Source organism: Rhamphochromis longiceps, linkage group LG19, assembly GCF_057381845.1.
Source record: "Rhamphochromis longiceps isolate RC_006_pf linkage group LG19, R_longiceps_female_GT1.1, whole genome shotgun sequence".
In the NCBI taxonomy this organism is placed as follows: domain Eukaryota; kingdom Metazoa; phylum Chordata; class Actinopteri; order Cichliformes; family Cichlidae; genus Rhamphochromis; species Rhamphochromis longiceps.
The window spans coordinates 2,911,224-2,926,209 of record NC_140575.1 but is presented as its reverse complement, the minus strand read 5'-3'; the positions used below and the strand labels follow the sequence as shown (position 1 = coordinate 2,926,209).

The window sequence follows — 14,986 nt, the reverse complement described above, 5'->3', positions numbered from 1 at the left end:
TCCTTTGTCGCTTCCTAAAGGCCACAAAACAGATGATCAGACCCCGGGAAAAGGCTTTACACGTTTCCAGAGGATAGAAGGGTTGTCTAAGGAGGGGGAGCTGATTGAGATCCTGAACTACGAATTAGAATGTGAAATAAACTTCTTGTCTCTAAGCAGGGACGAGCAAAATCTCCAGCATCCAGACAGAACCCTAACATCTGGCAGGGAATAAGATAAATACAGGGGAGCGTGGTCCGATAAGATAATGTTACCAATCTCACATGAGAGAGACTGGGGAATTTTGGAAGCGGGGATGAACCAATAGTCAGTTCTGGTGTAACATTTTTATTAGGGCAGGGAGAAAAATGTAAATCCTAAGTCGGTAGGGTGTCGCTGCCTCCAAACATCACAGAAACTATAGTCAGAGCATAACAAAGGGAGCATTCTGGCCTGGCTCGAGGGAGGGGAACTACTAGACGGCCGCTTATCCAGCACAGGATCAATGTGACAGTTAAAGTCCCCGCCCATGTCTGCAGATGCAAGACCGGCAAACGTGGCAAAAGAAGAGGCAAGAAAGCTAGGGGAGTAGCCAGGTGGACAGTACAGATTCATAAATGTCACTTCTTTTCCCAGAAGTGTACCCTTAACTATTATATAGCGACCATGGTCATTTTTGACACAGTTGAGACACTGGAATGCAAGCTTTTTGCTAACGAGGATCGCTACGCCCCTAATAAAATAAGAATAGGAAGTTGCAAACACCTGTCCAACACAGCCCCTCTTAAGTTTGATGTTGTCCTTATCCTGTAAATGAGTCTCATGGAGAAACACCAAAGAAACCTCCACCCTTTTCCAAAAAGGAAAGCACAGCTAGTCTTTTGGTGGGTTTCTGCAGACCTTGAACGTTCCACGAACATAACTTAATAGTACCAGAAACTGAAGTACTAATCATGTACCCCACACACAGATGTAAAATGAATGTTCAAGTAACTTCAGCTCCCCAGATATAAATGGCAAAATCAAACAGGAAGAGAGGATGCAACAAAAAGAGAGAGAGAGGGAAAGGTAATGGTGCCTACAATAGCCGAGCATGAGAAAAAAGAGCATGTAAAACCTGAGCTGCAAACACAAAATAGAACAACAAGAAAGAAAGAATAATACGGTTGAGGGTCTTTTCCCAGTTAAACGGGGACCAAGCAAACAACTAACCCTGTAGCCCACAACAGAGAGCAAACTAGTCATAACAACACCACGAATATGAAGAAAAAAACTTAGGCTCATCATGCTGGAGCTAGACATTCCAAGTGAAGAGCACCTGTTCATAAACCGAGCGCCCAAGCCACATGGCTGATTCGGCATGCAGGGAACAGTCAGAACGAAACCAGGACCCAGATGTAGAATGGGAGGCAGAGCCTTCAGTTTTCAGGCCCCTCTTCTGTGGAACCAGCTTCCAGTTTGGATTCAGGAGACAGACACTATCTCTACTTTCAAGATTAGGCTTCAAACTTTCCTTTTTGCTAAAGCATATAGTTAGGGCTGGACCAGGTGACCCTGAATCCTCCCTTAGTTATGCTGCAATAGACATAGTCTGCCGGGGGATTCCCATGATGCATTGAGTTTTTCCTTTCCAGTCACCTTTCTCACTCACTATGTGTTAACAGACCTCTCTGCATTGAATCATATCTGTTATTAATCTCTGTGTCTCTTCCACAGCATGTCTTTATCCTGTCTTCCTTCTCTCACCCCAACCGGTCACAGCAGATGGCCCCGCCCCTCCCTGAGCCTGGTTCTGCTGGAGGTTTCTTCCTGTTAAAAGGGAGTTTTTCCTTTCCACTGTCGCCAAAGTGCTGCTCATAGGGGGTCATATGATTGTTGGGTTTTTCTCTGTATCTATGAAGCGCCTTGAGGCGACTTTTGTTGTGATTTGGCGCTATATAAATAAAATTGAATTGAATTGAATCTCCGAGAAAGTTATCCCAGAGAGAAGTAAAGCAAGTGTGTAAGTTCATCTCTGAATGTTTGTAAAGCATTCCAGCGTTAAGCTTAACAACCAATATATGGAGCGACTGCCTTTCTCTCCCTCCCTCTCCTGCTGGTACTTCAAACGTGAAACTGATCAATGATCGGCTGATCGGCTTTTGTGTCGCGAGTAGGGATGGGTATCATTTAGGTTTTATCCGATACCAGTACCAAACCGGTACTTTTGAAATGGTGCCGGTGCTTAAACTGTGCTCGAACCGGTGCTTAAAGAATGGAGAACACAAAATTGGTCCAAAAACCTCTCATGTTCAGCTGTTTTTTTGGAAAAAGATAACAATGTTAGCCTTTTCTGTCGCTATAGGGGATTTATGGCATCACTCTTGGCTGGAAGCAGTGCTTAGTCAATGGAAAAAAACACAAACTTTGTCCAAAAACCTCTCAAGTTTAACTGTTTCCCACTTTTTCTTTGGTCATTTTAGCCTTTTTGGCCAGGGTGAAGGGAGTATCTGCCATCAAACAAGAAGACAGCCACATGTAGCTATGATGATGTTTGCTAGTTCACCTTACATGCATTAATGTAATAACGTGGTTAGCCTACTCAACGTAAATTGCACACGAACAATATTATGATATTCACGCAGAGAAGAACGGCTGCTGCTGCATCATCATCTGTCATCATTTCTGCTACACTGGCAGGGCTAGGGGCCAGGACTCTCCTCTTCGGGTTTTTGGGGGATGTTGCTAACTCCGGGTCCGATAACAGGCACCACACCCGCAGTAGATGTGCTCGGTGTGAAGTCTATCAGTCGGTGTGAAGTCAGCAGGCTATCAAATACGGCGCATTTCTCGGCTTTTAACAAAATGCTATACATCGCTAGGTGTTTCATCAGATTCGAGGTGTTAGCTCCTTTGACAGTATCACAGTATCAGCTTAAAGCACTTGTTGCTGCTGAGTTTGCATCGTTTGCTGTGAAGTACAGACAGACTTTGACCGCTTCGCCTTGGGCATTTTTAATCTGTAGCTCTGCTCTAAAAGAACGTACGTACCTGGGCCCGCCTACTACGCTTGCAAAGGTAAAATGATTGGCTAGAATCTAAAGTGTGTGACGTCTCAGGGAAAAAAAAGCACCGAAATAAAGCAAAATGTGCGCTACTTTTCGGTCTGGTTCCTACCGTTTATGTCAGAACCGGTGCCATGATGGCACCGGATACCGGTACCCACCCCTAGTCGCGAGTCCGTCTCTCTTGTTTGTTTATTGCTCACTTTGCGCCAGAAAGAGGAAACCGGCGGCTGAACAACAGCAGCACGTTTAAGCTTGATAAGCTGTTGTTAGAATTTATTTAATATTACTTTCTACACCAGGATCTTTTTCTACATAGCTGACGGCTGGTAACTGTGGGGCGGATCTACCAAAGTTTAGCCAAGGGGGCCGATAGTACGGTGGCCCTGAGTGGCCAAACGGACTGCAACTTCAGAAAGTACTTGCAAAAAGAAAAACGCTGCAAAAAGAAAAACGCTGCAAAAAGAAAAACGCCTGCAAAAAGAAAAATGCTGCAAAAAGAAAAACGCTGCAAAAAGAAAAACGCCTGCAAAAAGAAAAACGCTGCAAAAAGAAAAACGCTGCAAAAAGAAAAACGCTGCATAAAGAAAAACGCTGCAAAAAGAAAAACGCTGCAAAAAGCAAAAGCACACAAGACACAACGGAAATGTTTCTGGGGAGACAATAACCCGACGGACTAGTTGCACGAACCAAAACATGTATGTATGGTTGTATCCCAATTCAGGGTCTGCAGCCTTAAAGTAGGCAGCCTTAACCGTCCTCAAGGGCTGCGTACTCAAAGACCACTAAGGCCAGAAGTGCGAGGCTTGTAGGCTTGTGAAATGGGACGGTCTAGCCTCCGTCGCGCTGCCCAGGTTGCCTAGCAACCATGATACTAACTGCTGGAAACGTTTCATACAGCTTTGTTTGACAGAAATGAAGGAGAACATATTTTGTACATTTGTTTCTACATGAGCTCTTTGTGATTTGTAGCTGAGGCTGAGACCACAGGACAGTAAAACATGATTGTTGGGCTTCATTTCTGTACTGAACAGTCATTTAAGATTAGCTAGTAAATAACAATTAGCTGATGTTGTTCATGAGACTAAAGTCATCTCACTTTGGTAATGTAAATATAATATGGCCAATATGATAGTTATTATATTAATAATTATTAGTTATTACAGCAGTGAGGTTGAACTCCGTGTCAAATACTGAGCTTCAGTAAAGATTCAAGTTGCATTTATTTATATTTTCTATCACCTTAAATCTTCACTCAAAGACAAGTATCTTTGACAGTGTGTATACAGATGTGTTATATATAAGAGGCAAATATTGTTTGTTTAATACGTTGGCATTACTAAATTTGGCTCAATGCTTACATATATGTGTAAAAAGCAAATGTACAAGCTGTGATAACTGTTTCTGATAGAATGAAGAGTCGACTGATATATGAAATATTCCTTTATTGGGTGAGAAAATCAGACCATGTCATAACTGCTGTAAGTCACACAGAATAGATATCAGAGCCTTAAACAGGCTGACGTCTGCTAAATGGGTCAAACTGGGCAGAAAGTCTACAAACACATAACATCCTTATAGAATATGATGTGACACTATAGATCAACTTAGCTCAGAATATATAAAGCATATAAACAGTTACAGCAATATGATGCAACAAACACAGCAGCTACTGATCCAAAATACTCAAAGCTTCATAGAACTGAAACCAACATTTATTTTAGCTCCATTCTGCTGCTGATACAGACTTTAGGTTTCTGAACATTAAACTTGTTGCTGCCTTTCATAGTGTGTAGCTTGAAGGCCCTGAGTACTCTGAGTACTTTCTCCCACACTGGAAACACTGGGATGATCACATTATTTGAACATTACCTAATAAGACTGATTCAGGACAGACAGTTATGTTAAACTTTCCTAGCAGTCCTTCACAAACAGGGAACAGTCTGTCTATTCTCTCCATCTGTCAGCTGCTGCTGGCTCTTCCTCCTCCTCTTCCTCACACACTGCTGAGTTTGTCCTGGTGGATCATCAGGGCTGCAAAGCCTCACAGATGATGTGCAGCAGTGGGTCCCTCAGTCTGTCCTCACTCTGGACACTTGCAGTCGTCACACATGGAAATCAAATGTGTGATAAGCTGCAGGATTCAAACACAAGTGTAACTTATAAACACATGTTCATACTTTTATTCCACAATCAGAGAGAAAGAAACAGAGAGAGAGTGCAGGACAGACAGACAGGTGACAGTCTCAGGTGTACACACTGCTACACAACAGCACAGAGAAGCAGGATTTAGTGTTGGTGTTATTACGAGTGTAAACAAGAAGAGTTCCAGATGGTGCAGTGGACACATGTGTGACTGCTGTGATTAAAGCATCTTTCTTTCAGCTTAACGAGTGAACCATCAGCTCGTTCAAACACACGTTAAAGTCCGTTTGGCTCGACACCACCGAACAGAGGCAGCAATATAACATAGCTAACGTTAACAGTGCAGTGAATCTTGCTTGTGCTGTGATATTCAGGACTGCGAACTGAGCAGCATCACTGACTTTCAGCTTGTTGTGTTTGTGGATATATGACTGACTTTAATCATCCACAAAATCATCACAATCTCTGTGAGATTAAGGTCGACTATCTAACGGCGTATATTTTAAAGGCTTTAAAACAAAGTTAACGCTGAAAGTACTAACATCACTAATGTCACATAACTTTGCCGAAATGTGGCCAACAGTAATGTTTTAATGTTCCTCATTAGTAAACATTCGCACATAAATAAGTGACATCATATTCAGTACTTACTTTTGAAAGTTTTCTTTTTGCAGCATTTTTCTTTTTGCAGCATTTTTCTTTCTGCAAGTGTTTTTCTTTTTGCAAGTGTTTTCTGAAGTTGCAGTCCGTTCCTCTCAGGGCCATCGTACAATCGGGCATTAACAGGGAAAAGGGGGCACAAAGACATAAATTTCTTTCTTATTCTCATTTAAAGTGCTTTTCAGAAATAATGATCCAAATCTTACACCCAAAGTTTTAATCTGATGTAAAATGTATAGAAGTCCATTACTGTATATAGTAACTATCAGTGTTGGGGAGTAACGGAATACATGTACCACCGTTACGTATTTAAAATACAAAATATGAGTAACTGTATTCCGTTACACTTACCATTTAAAAAGGTGGTGTTTTGAATACAGTTACTTTGTTGAAATAAATGGATTACACTGCGGTACTTTCCTGTTTCATTTTGTCGCGGGTCATGACTGTTTGGGTTTTGTTTGACAGCTACGTTCTGTTGTTTCAGGCAGCAGCGCTAAGGTTGCCATGGTTACAGAGCGACGCTCTCTCTCTCTGTGACTGTGTGCTTCCTGGGTGAGAGAACGCCTTTCTGTTGTTGTTGTTGTCGTTGTTGTTGTGCTAAGCTAACAGGCAGAATGCTACAGGCATAGCTCTAAAGAATGTAGCATCATGGGCAGTGTAGTCCATGCTGCAGGGAGAATGGACTGCCATACACGTTATGTGTCTGTGAGGAAGAGGAGGGAGAAAAAGGAAAACTACGAGTTGTCATCGAGCAAAAACAGGAGCTGGAAGCATGTAAATATAATAATAACCACTGCAGCCAAGAAGAGAGCCTGACGAGCCCAGTTGTAAGTAAGCTGTTAAGACTCGACTGTACACCGTGTTCCTGTTCTCCTCCAAAAACAATAAGTTCCGTTGGAGCAGCCTTTCAACACCTCTCTCTGTTGTGTGGGTCAACTTTGCAGACAAAGTAAAGCTTTTTTTCGGCTACGAGCCGACAGGGACCCCGCCGTATTAGTCAGAGGTCCCTTTACTACGGTTCGGAGCCGCGGACCTTCAGTAACAGTAATAAATCACACAGCAATAGTACATTCATGTAGTTGTAAAAATCATAATATGTTAAGTAATCCAAAGTATTCAGAATACGTTACTGTCATTGAGTAATGTAATGGAATACGTTACAGAATACATTTTGGGGCATGTATTCTGTATTCTGTAATGGAATACATTTTAAAAGTAACCTTCCCAACACTGGTAACTATTAAGTCTAATATACCCTAGTAGTCAAAGGAGCTTGCAAAGAAAAGCGTCTGGACTTCTTTAAGTTACTTGAAGACGTTTCACCTCTCATCCGAGAAGCTTCTTCAGTTCCAGTCAACTAATCAGATCATGCATCCATTAGATGTACAACGTACAGTTTATTGCACCAGCAGCATCTGCTCTTATATAACTATCATTAGCTTACAGCTTTAAGTGTGTAAGGTATGTGCTAACTAAAAATAAAGACAAGATGATAGTTTATTACATTTTAATGACATTTAATGACATTGTTTCGGTGGAGTTTTTTTTTGTTTTTTTCTGCCTGTCCCATTTGGTTCTTTAGCCATCAGAATTGTTGTCTGAAGACCAACAAGGATACCCAATGAATTTACTTTGCCAAATGGATCATCGTGGCATTGCCGTATTGGTCCATTTGATCGACCTTTGTTTTTATTGTTTATTATATTTTATTTTCAGATGTTACAGATGGGACAGACATGAGTGAGGGATAGGAAAGGGAGAAAGAAATAGGAAGGAAAAGAAAAACAGAAGGGGAGAGGGACAGTGAGAAAGGGGGGGAGGAAAAAAAAATCTCCTGGATCACCTGTTGAGAGAAGAAGAATAGAAAACAGGCAAAAAAACAACAACAAAGCAACATACTAAACACAACACCATCACATTAATCTAGCTAAGTGTAAACAGCAGTAAATACTGAATATTCAATGTTGTTGTGCAGCAAGTAGGACAGACAGCGCACAATGTGCTTTGAGGTAGCAGCCAAGAAAGGTGTAATTTAAGTCTACGAGCAGTGAACACCTGTGTGCACACCTGTGTGGATCAGCGTGCTTGTATTCAAATGGTTTCCACATGTAATGGTCTGCAAGAGGATGTAGCGAGCCATAGCCCCGTCTCCCAGGGCATGAAGCAGGCATGGAGGAGATCCAGGCCCCAGACATCCATAGGCCTCAGAGTGCGAGAGCCCAAAGAGGAGCACCGGAGGGGCATCGTGCCACCCTCATGGGAAGAGCTGAGGATCCCCAGACGAGGCGTCACCAAGTAGCCACCGAGCAGAAGCTAGAGGGGGCTGCAGCTGTGCCAGAGTGAACCGAGCCGCAGGCCCAGAGGCCAGAGGCCCGAGGGCCCCCCGCACCCCGGAGGAGGCCTGACCGAGCAACAGGCGCCAGGCCCCGCCAGGTAGCCACCGGGAGTGAGCCGGTACATACCTGAGTACCCAGCCCCGGACACCAAGAACCACCAATGCACCGACCCCTGAGGGCATCAGTCCTCCGGCAGGGAGTGTGGTGAGGGGAGATAGGCCTTGGAGGGCCTGGGAGTTCCCAGAGAGGTGGAGTCTAAGACCCGACCTGACATATAGACACAGACAAACAGGCACACACAGACACAAACATGCATTCCCACCCTCATGCACACATATACAAACACTCAGCACTCACCCAACGTAAGGATTGACATAAATGGACATGTACACACAATCACACTCCCCAAACATACTCTATACCCCGGGTCCAGGTACCCTCGCCCCCAGAGGGGGAAACAGAACCCAGACCCAAGAGATGTTACCCTTCCCCCCGGGGTGGAGGCAAGCAGACCGTCCCAGGCTCCGCAGCAGCAGGGAGGCCAATCGGACAGCTCGGTGGAGTTTAATAAACTCCTTGCTATCTAAAATATAACAGGACACCGGAGTAAATTCTCCAGCATCTCACACTTCTGATAATCAGCTGTCTGCTTGATGTTTATTCAGCTGTGTAAAAACTATAACTTTAATCTCAGCCAAACAGATTTACTCAGGAACAAATAAAATACTAAAAAAGCCAAACAATAACATTTTTAAGTTATCTAAGTGACTCATATATCAAGTTTAACCTGAGTAGCAAAAGATGGCGGTGGGTTTGAAAACGATTTGCCGGGAGTCCGGTGTTCTCACGGCTCTAGTTAGCCTAGCCCCCGGCTAGCTATCGAGCTAGTGGGTAACAGACGTCTCCGAAAACGTCGGAGCGCTTTTGAAAATATGTGGTGTCCTGATAAACTGAGCAGATATTTGAGGTTTACACAGCTACATTCTCGCCTGAAAATATGTTAAACGTTTATTTTGTGACCCAGAAAGAATAATAAGAGTAACATTAAAACTTACTAGCTGCCGCCATTGTTGGAAACTGCGCTGGGCCGCGCTATGAATTCTGGGACACAGCTTCTTCTTCTTCGGGGTTTAACGGCAGCTGACATCCTTGTACATGCAGTGCTGCCATCTTCTGTTTCAGTCCGTTATTACACTCTTAAATCCTGCTACTTATTCCTGCGTCTGTTGTGATCTTACAAAGCTTCAAACGAGGCGTCGACTATTAAATCAGTCGTCGACGATTTTGATAGTCGACTAATCGTGGCAGCCCTAATACATACATAAGGCTTTTAAACAGTTCATGTAAGAGCAGAACTGTTTTATTGACAAAGTTAAAGACAAAAAGTCAAAAGGAGTAATCATCCATGTAACTGTGTCACTGTATGTCAGCAGAAACATTAACTCAGTTTGGTGTTTCAGTAAGCTGCTGATCTCAGACCTGCACAGATTCTGCTTTTAACACTGAGTGTACTCAGCTGCATGAAGAGCACATGAGATTTTCTCTGACAGCATTAAATAAAACCAGATGGAAGGTCAAACGTCTTCACTTGTATGTTGACCTAAAAGTTTAATCTGGAATTCTTTCACCTGTGAAAAGCACAGGACCTACTGGAGGATGTCAGACCCTCAGGCCACACTCATGAGGTCGTTTTCTGATTGTTTGGTAGGAGAGACGGGAGGACCGTTCCTGTTTTGGGGCTCGTCTCATCATTAGTGCAACAGTTGTTAATTTAACACCAAAGCAGCTGAAACAGATTAACACCTCTCCTACTTAACTGACCAGGTCAATATACCATAAGTTTAACTAACCTGATGAACACTTTTTACTTTAATTTATTATTATATGAAAATTGATGGCAAAAAATAAATTAAAAAAAGCTAAATACCGTTCAACAAATCATGCCCAGCATCTTACATGTCATCATTACAAGGCTTTGCATGGACGACTGAATGATTTGGAATGAATACTTTGGGTGATATCAGATTCAGAATCACATTTATTGGCCAAGTATATCTCACCTCATGTTGTGCATTTTCAGCATTTTCCATATCAGCCTACCTCTCTGACCGGTCTCCCCAATGTTTGTGTAAAGTATGTTTGGTTTGAGGGTTCCTTTGTGAGTGTGCATGCGCCAACCAGCATGCTGCCTACTGTAACCCATAATTTCCTTCGGGATTAATAAAGTGGCTACATTCACCTTTAGTGTTAAACAAGCAGAAGTCCAGTCTTCTCCCAGGTTCCCTCGAGAACGCTCTTCACAGCCACCTCACACAGGACACAGTGTAGACATGTGTTACACGTTTTAAACAGCGATTTTGGAATCAACTTGTTTTTATGCTCCCATTTCTTCTGCTCAAGAGATTATTTTAGTATGGAGATAATTTCGGTTGGGGACTGAAATGACTGGGCCAGAGCAGAAACCTTTAAAAACTTTATTAGAAACAGAGAGCACTCATTGTGCACACAGTTCCAGCATGGCTTCTGTTCTTGGGAGGAAATGTGTTTTCGCCCCTCCCCCCCATCATTTACAGTCACTGCTCTCTTTAAAAGCCACTGGAAAACAGTTAAAAAACAAAAGAAAAAAAAAAGCTTCATAATATAACAGTACAAACAGTCTTCTCTTAAAAATATTAGAAATTATTCTTTACAGGCATGTAAAATGTAGTTCTGAAATACAGGGTGCGACTTTATTTTTCTTTACTCAGAGCTTTTTATGTACACGTGCACACGCTCACACACACACACACACACACACACACACACACACGAAAGAGTCAAGGACTTGAAATCAGCCTGTCTGAGCTGAATGCAGACAGCAACTCAGAGAAGGAAGAGACCAGAGATGAAGTGCAACAGAACCCTCCAGAACAATGCCACCATCGAGCTTAGAGACCCAACACATGGAAGAACAAAAATTATAACCTAAAATTAATAATTTAATGAAGTAGTGAGGAGTAATCAGGGCTCACCCCCCCCCCAAAAAACCAAAATCATGTTCACCAGCATCATGTTTAGAATTTGCCCGGATACTTCACCATCAGATCATAAACATATTTTAAGACAACTGAAGTCAAAATTCTGGATCCATAAAATTGTCTGTAGGAAAACTTTGTGACAATAGTTTCAAAGGTAAGTACTTACATTTAAATCCCATTTAAACTTGTGTGCAAAAACATGACCAATAAGTCTTGATGCCAGCAGAATGATGGAGTCACCCTTTGGTGCAAACGTGTGACTAAGTAACTTGAGTGAATGTTTAAATTGGACAATTTTATTAAAGAATTCTGAGATCAGCTGGTTGAAGCTCAGATTTCAGAAGTCAACGTCACAACTACCCATAACGCCCACGTTCACTGCGCAAAGAAAGAAAATGTTCACTGAAATTAACTCCAACTTTTTACTGGTTGATGGAAAACGATTCAGCTGAATTTCAGACTTTTTTTTTTTTAAAGACTCTAAAGATGGATCACATTTAATGTTATTATTCAAATCAAAGCTACAATACTGAATCACAAATATGGCAGCAAAACAAAAGATCCAAATGTTAAAACAAAAAAACTGGTCTTTTAACATAAAAGGGAATTTATAACTTACAAGAATCTCAGCTGTGAGAAATCAAACCCAAAACTTTACATCATAATTTCACTTTCAATAAAAAGAACTGAACAATGTTTGTGAGTGGCATTTTCACTCACTGTGAACAAGTTTAAACAAAAATTAAATATTTTGAAAGAAACAAAGTGAAAATGTTTGAGATCTGCTGGCAAATATTTGGACTCCCTTCATCTATTTTCTTGGCAGTAATGATCTTCCATACAAATTCCAAACTGACCTGCTAAACTTCAAACTCAAAAATAACTGAAGGAGCTGAAGAGTTGAAGTATTTTACACACAAAAAAGCTTCTTCAACAAATATCTTTTTTTTCTTCTGCTGTAAAAATCAAACATTTTTCTGTGCTTAACCAAAATAAAAGCTCTAATTCCATTTAAAAGAGACCAAAAACACTCAGGGCAGAAAGTGAGGACAGTTTGTTTTCTAGAGAACATATGCAGTAGAGATGTGTGCATCAACAGCTTCACGAATCTGTTCCACCTTAAATAATTCCTACAAGCCCGTGACCTCTGACCCCTGCAACCAGACCAAACAGGGGAGGGGGGGAAAAGCACAAGAGCAAAGTGGAGGGAGGGAAATAAAATAAAAACAAACCAAAGAAGGAGCTCTGTGGTGGCTAACAGAAAGTTCCTCGTGTTTCCTTAGACGGGAATCGAGGTGTCCGTAGGTGTGGGGACGGCGCCCGTGGGCCATAACTGATGGAGCGATGAGATTCCAACAGTACGAGTCGACACTCACAGGAACAAAGTGGATGGAGTTTTGTAAAGTTTTTGTCTTATCGTGCCCTCAGAGCAGACACTGGGTGGAATCTGTGGTGAGAGGGAACAAGCTGGATGAGTAGGCCTGGGTGGGCGTGTCATCACCTGCACTCCACAACCACAGTGTTCTGAGTGGGCGAGGCCGATGACGGACTCATACCAGTGTCTGAGGAACCTGATGAGGTGGATGCCATTGTGTTGGACACTGAGACAGAAGGACAGAGACGGACAGAAAGACACCTTTTAGTAATATAACCCTGATAAGCACATCACAGCAAATGGATTCATCGATGAGAAGCAAAATTATTCAAGGATGGAAACTGAAATGCTTTTCTAAGAAACAACAGATTTGGGCTAAAAACAAAGTTCATCTTTGAACAGCTGTACGGGAAAATACTGGAGTGTCCAACACTAACCCTCAGCCTCCTAGTAAATCCAACACGTTACTGATTTCAAAATACGATGTCGCCTTGTTCTCAAGTTTATTGCATTCACCAGAGTTTCTGAAAACTTGACTTTAACTCAATTGAAAAGCTTCACCACAGGGATATGAACTCATCCGAGATCTTTAGTAGATGCACGTTTAGTATAAATGTGACAAAGGTGACTTTGTTTTTGAGTTACAGCATTTACCAGATCTGTACAACACGTGGCTGAGGTCAAACTCAGACTCGAACCATCCACCATTTTCAGCAGCTGAACCTACGGTTTCAATTTCAAACTACTACATCGCTTGGTTCTCAAGATATCTACTTCACAAACATGTGTGTCTGGCCTCCAGTGGGATGACAATACCCCACGAACACGGAGTAAAAATCTATCCAATCTCTTCCACTTATCCGTTTCAGGGTCGCTGGAGCCCATCCCAGCTAGCATAGGGCGGGAGGCAGGGTACATCCAGGTTGCCAGTCTGTCGCAAGCACAGGGAGAACATGCAAACTCAGCATGGGCAGGAAAACAAGATTACATTAGCCATATCGCTCCACTGAGTCACATTCAGTGATGACTCTATCAAGCGCACCCTGCTGTGCCCACCACTGAATTTCTGACTTCCGTAAAGGAGTCACTGGAAATGGAATGGTTCTCCTGGACTGGTCTAACAGACCTTTTCCACTTGGGTCGGCTCTATTTGGTGGAAGTACCTGGTACCAGGTTCTCTTTCTGGACCTACTCAGCTGGGATTCCAAGTGATCTGAGGTGATTCAAAAATGATGTCATGCCACCGATTGGCTAGTCGGTGGCATCACTCGATAAGTCACGAGAGCATCTCCTTCACAAAAACCAAAACTGCCATTTTTAAAGATCTGGCAATGAGAGAAATGGCTACAGATAAGAAGCAACACTGAGACCAAGTCAAGCAAAGTCGGTACTGGTGTAAAAGAGCTCTACGAAGAAAGCAAGCAGATGATGTCAGCGTTTGCCTGCAGGCCCTCCTACCTTCTCTTTCCTTCTTTTTTAGTCTTTTCCTGCGTCTGTCAATAGACGCAACCTCAGACTTCAGGGTCATGTAGTACTTTCTGATCTCCTGCAGCTTTTCCTGGAGGAACGAGATCCTTTCTGTGCTTGACATGCTGTCCAGCTCATCTGAGGAAAAGTGAAAGTGGACACAGATCAGATTAAATCTCAATTTTAAAAAGAAAAAGAGGTCCAACAATTTACAATTGTTTAAAATCTCTCAGAGCATCCTTCAGCATCAACATGAGGTTAAAGTTCAGGTGGAAGCACTTTGTTGTGTTTATGTTGTGCCGTGAAACACAAGTTTGCCCACAGTGGCCTATAGCTGTGTCATTTGACATGTTTGAATTGTCAGTTCAGTGTCAAACACTGTGTGTGTTCGTACCAAGTTGGAAGGTCCACTTGTAGGTGCGTTGAGGGGTGGAGAAGCTCTGTTTGTCTTGTTTGTGAGAAGACGGAGATGAAAAGCTGGGACGAGACTTCTGAGACTTTGACAGAGACGAGAGCCGAGACTGGTCCTCGCTGTCACTACTGTGACCTGGAAACAGTTTACAACACTTTGTAATGCAGTGGTTCTAATAATCTGCTGTGCATCTTCTCATAGGAGTCGTCTCTGCATTCACAGTGCTGTTAATCGGCTGGGTCACATTAACTCAGCAATGAAATGGCTCCAAAACAACGGCGTGCTCAGAGGGCAGGTATACCGCCGACTCACCTTTATTGCAGCGTTCGTGTTGCATGTAATTACGTCGCACTCAGACATGTTGCTATGACAGCGACCACGCACATCAGGAGGTACTAAATTGTAATGGAAAACCAGTCGATCTGAGCGGGCACTCATGGATCGAGGCCCACGTTTGAGTGGTTCACCGTGGATCTGATTGATTATGTATGGAGCTCCGAAAATTAGACTAGTGGAAGAGAAAGTCTGTTTTTTGTAACTTAAGGTAA

At 42.6% G+C, this 14,986-nt stretch overlaps 1 protein-coding gene across 3 annotated transcripts in view; it reads right to left on the bottom strand.

Moving 5' to 3' along the window:
• Positions 1-12,090: 12,090 nt before the first annotated feature.
• The window catches only part of arid4a (AT-rich interactive domain 4A), a 36,469-nt gene continuing 33,573 nt past the window's right edge, over positions 12,091-14,986 (bottom strand). For all 3 annotated transcript variants that reach the window (XM_085390528.1, XM_085390530.1, XM_085390529.1), the window contains exons 23-25: positions 14,421-14,573; positions 14,018-14,164; positions 12,091-12,785 (exon numbers count right to left, since the gene is read on the bottom strand). In XM_085390528.1, coding sequence (XP_085246654.1) covers positions 12,682-12,785; positions 14,018-14,164; positions 14,421-14,573 — 404 coding nt within the window. In that variant the 3' untranslated portion in view covers positions 12,091-12,681. The remainder of the gene's footprint in view (positions 12,786-14,017; positions 14,165-14,420; positions 14,574-14,986) is intronic.